General features: G+C 36.9%; 1 protein-coding gene across 3 annotated transcripts in view; it reads left to right on the top strand.

Moving 5' to 3' along the window:
- Positions 1-12807, top strand: part of HECW2 (HECT, C2 and WW domain containing E3 ubiquitin protein ligase 2) — a 423985-nt gene that overhangs the window by 285894 nt on the left and 125284 nt on the right. For 2 of the 3 annotated variants that reach the window (XM_075179946.1, XM_075179948.1), the window contains 3 exons: positions 5706-7001; positions 7525-7620; positions 8639-8789. In XM_075179946.1, coding sequence (XP_075036047.1) covers positions 5706-7001; positions 7525-7620; positions 8639-8789 — 1543 coding nt within the window. The remainder of the gene's footprint in view (positions 1-5705; positions 7002-7524; positions 7621-8638; positions 8790-12807) is intronic. The other variant, XM_075179947.1, reaches the window with a different exon arrangement.

Here is a 12807-nt window from a genome sequence, read left to right as displayed (position 1 = left end):
AACACATCAGCAGATACGTCTCTTTTTGAGACGTGTCTCTTGCGGACGTTGAAAGGCTGGTGCAACGATGCACAATGGAGACAATAACTTTTGGCAGCACTTTCTAGCTGCTTCTGTTTGGCGAATTGCGTATTGACCCTTACAGCACTTAATTATTTAGCAGGGTGGCTATATTATATGAAGCCATTGAGATCTATTTGCATTAGTTAATTGTCATTTCCATTTGTACAAGAAAGAATATTCTCATTTGAATTTTAAAGGTGAAAACTACAGATGTTTGTATTTAATTTCATATATATTTGTGTTTGTATTTAATTACATTTTATATGGAACATGCATTTTTCTCATCTATTAATTGCACTGTTAAGATAATATCTTCTCTTGTGTATATGGCACTTCATTGTATTATATTGTGTACAAATAGGTTAATGCAATTTATTTCCCTATTGACACTATTAGTCACATCTATATGCTTTCTCTATGCCATATGTATTATTGTATGGCACAAGTGTATACACTTGTTAAGCCTGATGCAGATGCTTCTGTTTTTGAGATAGACACGTCTTGAAATGCATCCGTATCAACATATACCTGTAAATACTTTTTTTTTCCTGCTTCTTTTATCTATGTATATACTGAGTACATATATGTACACCCCTAAGTAATCTATTTTTAGTTAGTAACTGTTTTCATTTGTGTCATTCACGAAAACATGTTTGTACATAACCACTATTTAAAATATCACTTAGAAGTTATTAATGGCAATTATTATTAATACAGAGATGAGAATGTTCTTACCTGTCGGTATCAGAAATAAGGACTCCTGATATAACTCCACATAGAAACATAATATGCAGTGGATCCAGCGCACAAGAACCTCAAATAGATACAGAAAGTCGATATGGTGTGTGTCAGGATCCCGAGTTTAACATAACCTTCTGCGCTACACAGCTGGCCTACCCAGTACCTACCCAAGGTTCAAAATCATCCAGGCAAATATCCAAAATAAAATAAATAAGTTTATTTAACAAAATGGTAGCACCAAACAGCAATAAACATTTTTAAATAATTACTTGAAACACTACAGTCTGGCACAGACAACATACAGGGTATAATGAAAATATCATACCAGTATCCTAGTCACTCTCAGGGACTGCTGTCTATCCATTCAATCTTCTCCCCCTCGCTCCTTTAAGGCTACCAGCAAATGTAGTGGCCCTGAATCACTGTCACTCCACTTTTGGCAGACACACAGTTCCCCAAGACCTGGAGAGGTAGCTCAGAGCAAAGGCAGTACTCCAGGGGCCAATTGTCAATTTCCTGTCAGGGGCAGAGATCTATATCTCAACGCCAGCCTGACTTAAGCTATCATTGGGTAGTGAATGCCAATTTGCTGTTTTTTTGTTTTTTTTTAAAGCTCTTTTTTTATTGAAAATTTAAACAGCTTTTACAAACATCCCTGTCTTGCATTGAGCAATAAATTGAAGGTATTACAGAGTAACAAAAAGAAAAGGTGGGGACAATAGTCCGGCATATAAAATACTATTTAGTATTCAGTAGTAAGACATGTAGGGATGGGGGAAAGGTAAAGATGGGTAGAGGGTGGGGAGGAAAGGCAAAGCTGAGGGCAGGTGGGGTTAGAAGGGTTCACTTATTCCACTGAGAGTATAATGGTGAATCCTTGAATTCAAGCCATTCAAACCATATATAGTAATATTCCCTATGTTTATCCATTGATGAATTAAGTATATTGTCTATTATCCTATAGAATTCTAATCGTGCAAACCACTCTTTAATGGTAGGGATATTCGGGGATCTCCAATGAACCGGAATCACGGCCGTTGCTGAGATTTTTAATTGTTGATTTTTTATATTGGAAGATGGTCATTTTATTGTCGTTTAATAGCCAGTATTTGGGGAAATTGGGTAGCTCGGCCCCAACTATTTCTTTAGCAACTAGAAGGACTGCATCCCAAAAAGTTCTAAGTGCTGTGCACTTCCACCATATATGTAATGGAGTACCCGGCGCCAACAAACATCGCCAGCACATGTTTGACACCCCGGGAACCATCTTACCCAACAGGCTAAGGGGAACGATACCACCTAGTCATCACCTTGTACTGTGTCTCAATTACCCGTATACTGACCGAGCTAGACTGAGTACGTAAAAAGATGTCATTCCAATCTTGGTCGGTTATTGAGCAGTTCAATACCCTCTCCCAGTCTCGCATGAAGGTCAGGGCCATCTTTTCCATTGGGCATGATGGGCGGGGGCCCCACTGGCAAGGGGGCCCCATAGGCAGGGCTCTTAATTAGAATAAAAAATCCTGCAAGAAAAAAACCTGCAAAAAAAACCTTCAAGGGTCACTGAGCAAGTACATATATCTATCTCTATCTCTATATATCTATATCTGTATCTCTATACATCTATATCTATATCTGTATCTCTATACATCTATATATATATATATATATATATATATATATATATATATATATATATATATATATATATATATATAGATAGATATAGGGGCCCCGGTGCACTGCTTTGCCCGGGGGCCCATAATGTTGTTAAGATGGCCCTGATTAAGGTGGGTTGTTTACTAAAGGCATGTTCAATGAGGATCCTGTAAATGAGCGATAAGCTATGTCTAGGATATAGTGGGGTGGTACATAAAGATTCAAACTGGGTAAGAGGCCGCCCCGCAGATTCCCGTATCCCCGATGAGCCTAGAAAGTGACAAAGCTATATGTGTCTCCAAATCTCCGCTGGAGCTGGTTTTTAATTAAAATAATTGCCTCCTTAGGAGTTTAAGGACCTGCCTGATTGGTTCTTTTCACAGGTTAACATACAGATAGCAGATGATCCACTCTTGAATTTATTAGGGACAGGTATTGTTCTGTGGCTATACAGCAGAAGTTGTTTAAACAAGTGAGATCACAATCCAGACACATTACATGTAAATACACAATGCAGTTCTCTGCAATTAAACATCTAGATCTGTCTATGGACCTTTTCCCTATGCTAGCACACACAAACACGCAGCATAGCAAAGATAAGAGACCCCCTGGTGTGATGTACATTCATACAGGAGGAGTGGACAATAATCCTTTTGCCTAGGCTGAGATAATGGACTAGTTTGCAAGATAAGAAAACCATGCTGGCAGACATTTTAACTACGTACAAAATAGAATATATACAAGTATAAATATGACTGGGAAATATGGGGAACCAGAGGGCTAGAAAAAGTATATGTTTTTATAGTTCACAGTTTGGATGAAACGAGGTGCAGACTGGTTGAGGTGAATTAATACTTCGTTTCACCACAGTGTGTAATGTTAAATTAAATATAACAATGAAAAAACGTTGTGTCACAAACTCATTCAACATAGGTGCTTTCATAGCATTTAATTAATGTGTACTCCAATAATGCCTTAGATATATAAATCCATTAAGGAAAGCAATACATATGTAAATTGTGTTTTTTAAAAACGCACGTAAATCGGGCATTCACAGCGGATCTGAAGATATATCTCTTGTTGAATGTACAACAAGTTTTTTCGACATGCACAGAGCAATTTATGCAAAATATGGAAATAATAATGTTTCATACTCCCCTTACTCAGGTGATAAATATAGACTTTTTCAAAATTCAGTCTGAAATTGTCATTTGTTTCAATCATCCATTTTATGTAAGTTCTCAAAAATATATAGCAAAAAAGTATGGTATGTACTGCAAAAACAGTGTAAATGAAACTGTGGGGTGTGGTTTGCACTCGCCTAAACCACATCTTGACCAAGGTTTTTCTAGTGAATTAACAACCACAAACAGTGCATTATATTCTAAGACCATAAATGTTGTGTAAAAAGAAGATCCCTGCTGAAGCAGGCTACTTGCCTTGGAAATGCATTGAAGTGGTGTTTTAGAGAATCATATCACTCTGCAAAGGCTAAAGTTGGGACTATTATTGAAAAAAAAAAAAATGTTTTATTTACTGAAATGTGTGTGTATTTCCTTATTATGCAAAATGTATGGTTTAAGAATGTATTGTGGTTTTTAGTTTACTTCATACTTGACAACTTTTGCTGCCTCCCCTCCAAGACATCCTGCAGGGAATGTCAGCAAGCAAGTTGTGGATTACACCATCATATCACCATAGCATCGCCTCAGACAGTGCTTCATTAAGCCCTACCCCTTCTGAGACCTGGGAGAGTACATGCTTGTCCAGGAGTACTCCACAAAACTCAGGAGTCTCCCAGACATTCTGGGAGAGTGAGAAAGTATGATAAAATAAAGGATTTACTCACAGAACATGTTCACCATATTGGCTTTATTTATTTATATGAGGTTCTGGTGTGGAAATTCGATTTAGAATAAAGCTAACTACTTAATATCATTATTTTATTATCATTATAATCTCAATATCTACGCAATACCATATCATGTGCTGTTGCAGTTATGGCTTTTACCAGTTCTTTGATGCAAAGAACAATGGTTTAGTGGAAAACCGAAAGAAATATAAAATGCTTTCCTACCTAGGCAAACTATTAATAACAGTTGAATTGTATTGGCTAAGACTGCCTGGAGATTAAAATGGGGAAAGCAATGTAAAGGTAATACAGGTATGAGATCGATTTTCCAGAATGCTTGGGAATTAGGGTTTTCCAGATAGGACAGTTTCTCTCATTTGAAGCCAAATGCCTGAAATATATTAAATTGCTCTCTTGCATTTCTCTCCTAACTAAATTATGACTGTTGATCATTGCTTCTGTACAGTTAGAAGTACATCCAGCATGAAACTACAATTATGGCAAAACCATGGTGCATATTGGGGGGTGGGAGATTTAAAATGTGTGAAAGGATTTAGAGTTGGGAGTGGGTGTCAATTCTAAATCGCAGTGTAAAAATAAAGTTGTCCTGTAGTTTTGTGCGCTACTAAGCAAAAGCAAGTAGTATAGTCACTGCAAACAAAAGCAAAACAAAAAATTGCATTTGGATTTGCTCCTAACTCTACTTATTAATTGGAGAAAATCCCCAACTCCTGCGAAAACAGATGTCTTCACGACATAGGACTTCTCCCTATGTCTTATCACTGCCGGCCAGTATGGCTGGGGCAGCTGAGTAATAATAAATTGCAGCGATAGGACTTTTTCTATCTCTCAATAAGTAGCAATAGAAAACTAGTCCTATTGCTGCTTAATAATAAATAGGCACGCAAATGAGGCCCGGTGACTGTAGGAGACACTTCATGATCATGTCTGCATGTATGACATTTTCACCAAATAGCATCAATAATTTAATTTATTTTTTTTCTCTGTTGTTTTTTGGGACTTTCTGTAAAATATTAATATACTTAATAAAGATATATTGATTTTGATATTGTTTTTAGATTAGTTTAAAAAAAAAGTTCCCCCAAAATATTTAGGTAAGTAATATTTAGAAACGCTGTTTAAGATCATAATAGCAACTACTAGCATATTAGCTTGCATTATTAATTATCCAACTAGTTCTGTTTGGATAATATTACAGATTTGTCTCATCTAAAAGACAGCTTCACTCTATTGTGAATAGCACATTACTGACTTCTGTTGTATTTTCTTTTAAAGCACATGTAGCCAACCTTTAGATTAAAAAAAAAGTATGATCATATATAATTAAATAACCTTATTTTATATATTTGTTTTTGATCAATATGCACAGATGCTTCTCCAGAGGCAGTTGGCACACTACTTGCAGCAAACAATATAAACGGAGATCTTGGTACTCCTTCTGATGATGAAGATAGTCCTGCTGGCCATGACACTCCTTCTACATTTTCCAATGGCCCATTCCATGCAGAGACTTTGCTAGATGGGGTAAGATCTGGCATAACTACTGAGACAGACTTTGAAGAGGTAGCTAGCACTGTTTCAAGGACATCGCCTATCCGTAATCGCCAAGACTCCCTTAATGACTACCTTGATGCACTTGAACAAAGCAACAATGCCAAAATCAGTGGTGCTGCCTCTGCTCCCAGTGATCATACATTTGGAGCATCACCAAAGCTAAGGAGCAGTTTCCCCACTGACACTAGACTCAATGCAATGCTTCACATTGATTCAGACGAAGAAGATCATGAGTTTCGGCAGGATGTGTTGTGTCATTCACCGTTAGTGGAGGAAGGTGGACTTGTATTAAGTTGTGGTACTAACAGAAAAAAAGACAGTTACTTTAATATAGTGTCAAATCAAGTGCAAGATAGCAATTCTGAAACACAAACATCTGGTATCGCGGGAGGTAATACTGAGATTTTTATTACAGATCTCTCACCTTTCGGAGCAGTCGGAGAGGTGGATGAAAACACTTTAGAAAGTAAAAGTGTTAATGAGGAGGTAGAAACTGAACTATGTGTTTGTGAGGGGGAACAGGAATCCTCACCCGTAATTGCTGAGCTACTTGAGCAGAGCAAAAGTAACATAGAAACAAATATAAATGAATATATGACAAGTACACCTTCTCAGGTAGATTCTGAAATGGGTGCATGCAGCTCTACATGTACACAGACTTTGTGCGAAGCTAGCAGTGTCGCTGAAGGAAGGACAAATAAAGATGGGGATGCCATCATTTTCAATTTTAATGTTACTTCTGGGGATTTTACACACACTACATATTCTTCATCTTTAGAAAGTTCAGAAAGCCCCATATTTTTGTCAAATGATGAGGCATGTGGGGCAAGTTTATTCAAACCTGGGAGTACCAGTGGTTCAGAGGTGCAAGCTTCTCTATGCAATCCTTGTTCCCTTCCGACTGTAAATATCAACAGGAATAAAGATGGAGACCAAGTTGGAACAGAAATGTTATGTGAAGGAGAAGGGACAGAGGAAATTTGGCAGAGAAGGAACATGCAAGCAACCTCAGGCAGTAGACAACAAACTCAGGAAGAGGAGACTGGTGGAGCCCAGGCAACATCCAGAGACATAATACAGACCACCTTGCAAAGCGAGGGCACCACAGCAAGTAAACAGTTCTAATTATTCTATAAGACACCACAAACAGTTGACTTATAACTTGTGATTCAATAAAGTAATTTATATGGCATGTATATATTTGTCTACAAACTTTTCACGTGAGTTTTAATATATTTCTGTGATTATGTCTTTAGTTGAGTCTTTGCTGCTTGAGCAGTCCGTGGCACTCCAGTTAATGATGAACTGAGCAAGCTCAGGCCATAGACTGCTAACCTTGTGAAGAAAATCTAATGTTACATACTACTAATTCAAAACACCCATGTCCATGCAGTGTTGCCTTCTGAATTATATATCCAATCAGTAGAAAATTAGACATAATACATGATAATTAGAAGGAGCTATTCTTATATAAAAAAGTAAAATAACCTTTAGAGTAGTTATAATTAGCTTTATTTATAAGCAATTTTCGTTGATGAAGTACAGGTTTTGCAGGAAAGATTAACTTGAAAAGAGACTTTACTTTTTCAACCTCACACTGGAAAGCCTTTTCAATGTGTCTGTATTGCTCGTAGGTTCTCAAGCAAATGGCCATCAACCATTACGGTCACTCCCTTCAGTCCGACAAGATGTCAGCAGATACCAGAGAATAGATGAAGCTTTGCCACCTAGTGAGACATTACTTCATTCAAAATACTAATTATTCAGTTTTTCACAATGTTGCTTTTCTAGCATTTGAACTATAAAAAAACATTACATTTTAATAACTGGTATATGAGGGATTGCTGTTAAAAGTCAATATTTTTGGTGTAATTAACTATTTATGGCAGAATACAGTTTAGAAATAGCTGGTTATAATATATTTTCATGGCTCTGATTTTGGGAAAAGCCATGGTCTTCCTGACCCACCCCTACCTGTTGAGAATGAGCAAAGAGACAAAAGTAACATGTGCCACAAACACATTGGACCTCTGATTTTTTTTTTCCTGTTACAAAGTGTTAGTTATTATCAATCAGCAAAAACAAGCTCCAAATAAAAATCCAAAGAATCAAAGCCAATACTTACTTTGAACAATGGACTGATGTAAGTGTAGCGCTGGACTGATATCCTAGTTGTACCTACCTCCTCATTTATACACTAGAAAGCACTACTAACTAAATTATTGAATCAATTTGCACCAGTCGCAGTTTGTTTTTGTACACTGGGTTAGAAACAAAGTAAGCAAAGCTTTTATTTGATTTGTAGATTTGACATTCCAGTGAACAAGTTTAGAAAATGTGCTGAACTCAAGCTTTGGACAGTAAACATTGTATTGCATACAGCCACAGATTTGCATTTTATTATTTACAGATTATGTCTTTATAATAGACCTAGGTTCAGCTTCAGAGTTTAATATTGTATAGTGATAGATTTAGGGATTTCTGAAACTGGGCATTGTGATACTTGTTTAACCTCAACAGGGTGGGAACATTATAATATAGTCAGTTTATTCACAAACAAATATACACATATGTTAAAATAACTTTAATATCTAGAATTCTGTTGTGTTAACCAATCTCTCCCCAAAATATGGATTTTGCACTTTTTAGCATTATTTCTAAGGCTGCATGCTAAAGAACCCCCCAAAAATTCAAAGATTTCACTTAGAGGTATCAAATCTGTTCACTTTATTTATTTTTTATTTACAGACTGGGAGGCACGAATTGACAGTCATGGAAGGATATTTTATGTTGATCATGTAAATCGTACAACAACATGGCAACGTCCTACAGGTCCTCCAGCTTCACAGATTCTACAGAGATCAAACTCTATCCAACAAATGGAGCAACTTAATCGAAGGTGAGAATTCTTACATTCGAATTTTATAAGCAATATTAAATGAAAAATGTACAAACTCTAGTGCCAATAAACATGTTGCCAACTTTTTGAAGAAATATATTTGTGTATATATTATTTTGTCTATAAGATCATTTTGTAAACTTATCTCAAGAGACTATGATGAATTTGTTGAAGTCATTACCACCCAAATGTCTTTCATATGTCTCTCTAAAACATAAAGGGGCATATTCAATTAGAATTTGTGGCTGTGATTACGCAAGGCTGCACGGGTCCCAGTACCGCAAAATCGCAGCCGCGAATACTAATTGAATACCCCCAAAATATTCAATTAGGATGCAGTTATAGCTACTTCTAAATTTGGGATATATTTATCAAATGACAAAAAGTGTGCTCTATACATCATGGGATTACCACCTTGACAGGTAAGATACGCCAGCAATAGCTTCCCCATGCTTTCCCTGGAAAAGCCTATTCAACAAGGATCACAGTGGTACATCTCAGGATGGCTATAAGAGGAGAAAATAATAATAAAAAAAGAAAATGAAATGTGTTTTTTAGTTATCCCCCCTCTATTTTTTAACTATTTGTTTGTTTGTTTTTAATTTCTTTTTCACCAAGTGGAACTGAAAGCTCAAGTCTGGGCTTTTTAGTGTGGTAACGTAACTCTTAGCACAGCAGGCCAGTGAGTCATGAATGTCAGATAGAATTGACCTCAAACCTACAAAACATGCCCTACCCTTCCTCTCTCCATTTTGTCTGCCAACCTCCTTTACACCAATGCTACGTTATTTTGCACACAGGTGCTTTGCACTTATGTATAGATGTGACATACCATCAGGACTTCATGTCTGAGAGGTTCCTCTATGTTGTGCTATTTTCCCTGCAGATGTTTTGCTTTCCTTTACGTTTTATAATAATGGAAACCAATAAACCTTGGTTGTCTTTTGGAGATCAGTTGGGTTACTTGATGCATATGCTAATGATTTGACCACATTTTTCTAAAATACATTTACAAAGGTATACACTTTTTGATGCGTCATGGATCAGTTTTCCAATGGTGTTCCTCAAATAGTATGATGAATTGAAGACCAAATGAAATTCCCAATGAGTAAGGATACTCGATGAAATGGATATAGGTTTAATCATATAGTGCAGTTTCAAACTGTGGTGCATTTATCAGATGTTCAACTGTATTTATTATTATTATCATTTATTTGTTAGGCGCCACAAGGTTTCCGCAGCGCCGTACATAATACAAACAGGAGACCATACAGGGTGACATAGTACAGAGCAATAAACACAAAGTACCAATACTTCAGAACTCCGGGCAGACATATGGGGCCTGAGTCATTAAGGCAGACAAAGGAGTAAATGTTCTCTGGGACAAACCATGTTACAATACAAGGGGTGCAAATTAGTTTATTATTTTGCACATAAGATAAATAATGGCTGTTTTTTCATCTACCACACAAATATTTGCTAGCTATATTATTACACTGAAATTTGAAGTTGATCTAAGACATGCCCTACCCCAACTATAAATCTGCCCCACATTTTAAATTTACCTCCCCCTCCAATGCAACATGGTTTTGCCCAGGTGCAAATGTTACTCCTTTTTTATGCTTTGCTCTCCTTAATGACTCAGGCCCATGATGTCTGTATGATCTTCTATATGATCTTCCTCTTTGCATAAAATGGCCCTAGACGGGGGTTATTGTAAGATAAAAGGCAAAAAAAAAAAAAGTTAATTTCAAAAATAAAAAAAGAGCTAACATAATACCTCTGTGTGATACCTGTATAGTGACATTTGACACAATTTTTAATTAGTTCATTTTAATTCATAGTGACAGAGACACTTTATTGCTGGCAACCAATATAAAGAGACACTTATCATCTGTTTACTCTATTGGCAATGTTAATTGGATTCCCAGTTGTGTGTAATCCTGTTTTAATAATGTCAGACACATGTTATTCATTGCAATCAGCATATTCTTGTATTTCTGCGCTAATGGTGTATCTTGTGTCTCGCTAAAAGATATAGATTTCTGTAGCTTGATATTTTTATGTACTTATTCCTTAAGGTTACAGGGGACGTTTCATGAAACAATATATGCATTTAATGTCATGTAATGTATCATAAAGGATTGGTATCTGGTTGCTCTGATAGTGGAATGCCAACAGAGAACAAACAATTTGTCCATCTCATTTCTCCTGCTTCTTGTAAGAGAGCCTTTCTGTTCCCAGGCCCTGTATGATGTCAGTAATAGCATGTGGTTTGAAGGAGGTTAGAGAAAGTAATTCACAGATCAGAGAATCCTGTGCATATTACATCCCTTTGGAGACACATGACTAGTTTACACAATCATCATTTTTTCTCTTTTACAAAACTTTATATACTGAAACATTGTGGAGGAGGTGAACCTTGAGCTGGAACTTTAAGGTTGTGATGTATCTTGCTTAGTTAACTTTCAGAAGAGCATAGAGAAGATAGGGTGAAACATGCCTCAAATGGAATAGAGCACTGGAAGTGAAAAGTGCAGAGAGGGTGAACTATAGGGTGGAGCAGAAGATTGTAAGGCTTTGTATGCCAGTAAAACATTGTCCTAAGATGGAGATGGGACAGACACAAAAAGGGAAGTACAATAAATAATTTTTTCAGTAGCATTTTAGGTGGATTGTGGGAGCAAGATGGGAATCGGGGAGATCAGATAGGGGAGAATTAAAGTAGTCAATGTGGCACAGAAATATGGTATGCACTAGTGTTTTAGCGGTTGGGTGTTAGAAAAATGGTGCATCTGAGCAATGTTTCAGAGTAAAAGCAGCATGATTTTGTGATTATTTGAATGTGGGAAGTAAAGGAGAGTCACAAATCAAATACAACACCAACACAACAAGCCTGGGAAAATAACTAGAAAGAAGAGATGTTAACTCTTATTTTTGATTAACCTTTTGGACCAGGGTTGAGGGGGATCATTAAGGCCTCTGTTTTATCCATGTAAATATTTAGGTGTCGGAGACCCATTTTCTTACAAATTCCTGATGAGCACTTGGTGATTCACATCAGGATCTTTGGAGCACACAAAGAAGCAACTTGGAAAAATCCTGAATAAACCATCAATAGTTGCTGGAACTTAGGAAATAATTTAATTCAGTCACAGAGTGGGGTGAGCAAATTGTTGTACTGCTGCCACCTTGAATTTGTGAGGTGTAACCACTCATCCATTACTTTATGACGCAACTACTTAATACTGGGCCACAGAATTGGCACTTACTAATTTTAGCCCATGGTTCACATGGTGGTGCTTTTATCCACTCCAGGAATTCTAAAGTAAAAAACACAATAACATCATTCAGGTACATCAAAATTTAGCTCCTTTAAGCACTAAAATGTTGCTGGAATGTTTGTTAAACCAAAAGGCACCTGATAAAATTGAAATAAACACATCTTGGTATGAGGTAGTTTTAGGTCAGTCTTTTGTGCGTACAGCTTGCCAATTGCCACTGGCAAGGGCGAGCATGGAGAAATATTTGGACGACCCTAGAATCCTCCCCTCATGGCAGTGAATAAGCAGTCCAAGCAGTGGAGACATTTGACTTTTGAGAGACCACACAGAAGTAAAAAAAAATTCTCAATTATTTTTTTTTTTTAACCAAAAACTATGAGCCTCACTCCAACTTTTCTCAATGTGGGCATACACTTTGAAATGTACAATTGCACATTTTAGCCACTAGCATTTACAATAGGGCTGCAGCAGTATACAGTCTTTGTCCTTCCATATCCATGGCTGTAGCAACTTTGGCTTGCATGCTGTACAACCAACCTAGAGAGCATGTGATCATGTGTTTCAATAGGAAATTGCAACCCCCGGGGCTACCGTCACCATTAATTAGGCTTTTTTTTATCTCTTAACTGCCGCTAGATTCAGTCTTATTTTCCGTTTAAGTCAGGGGTACAGAACTTAACTTTTAAGGTCTCTACCCATCAGCCATATGAACATTTCTTCAACTCTTCTTTGCT

This window comes from Mixophyes fleayi, chromosome 7, assembly GCF_038048845.1.
Source record: "Mixophyes fleayi isolate aMixFle1 chromosome 7, aMixFle1.hap1, whole genome shotgun sequence".
NCBI classification, from domain to species: Eukaryota; Metazoa; Chordata; class Amphibia; order Anura; family Limnodynastidae; genus Mixophyes; species Mixophyes fleayi.
The sequence above is the reverse complement of the archived record's forward strand: the minus strand, read 5'-3'. Positions and strand labels throughout refer to the sequence as shown.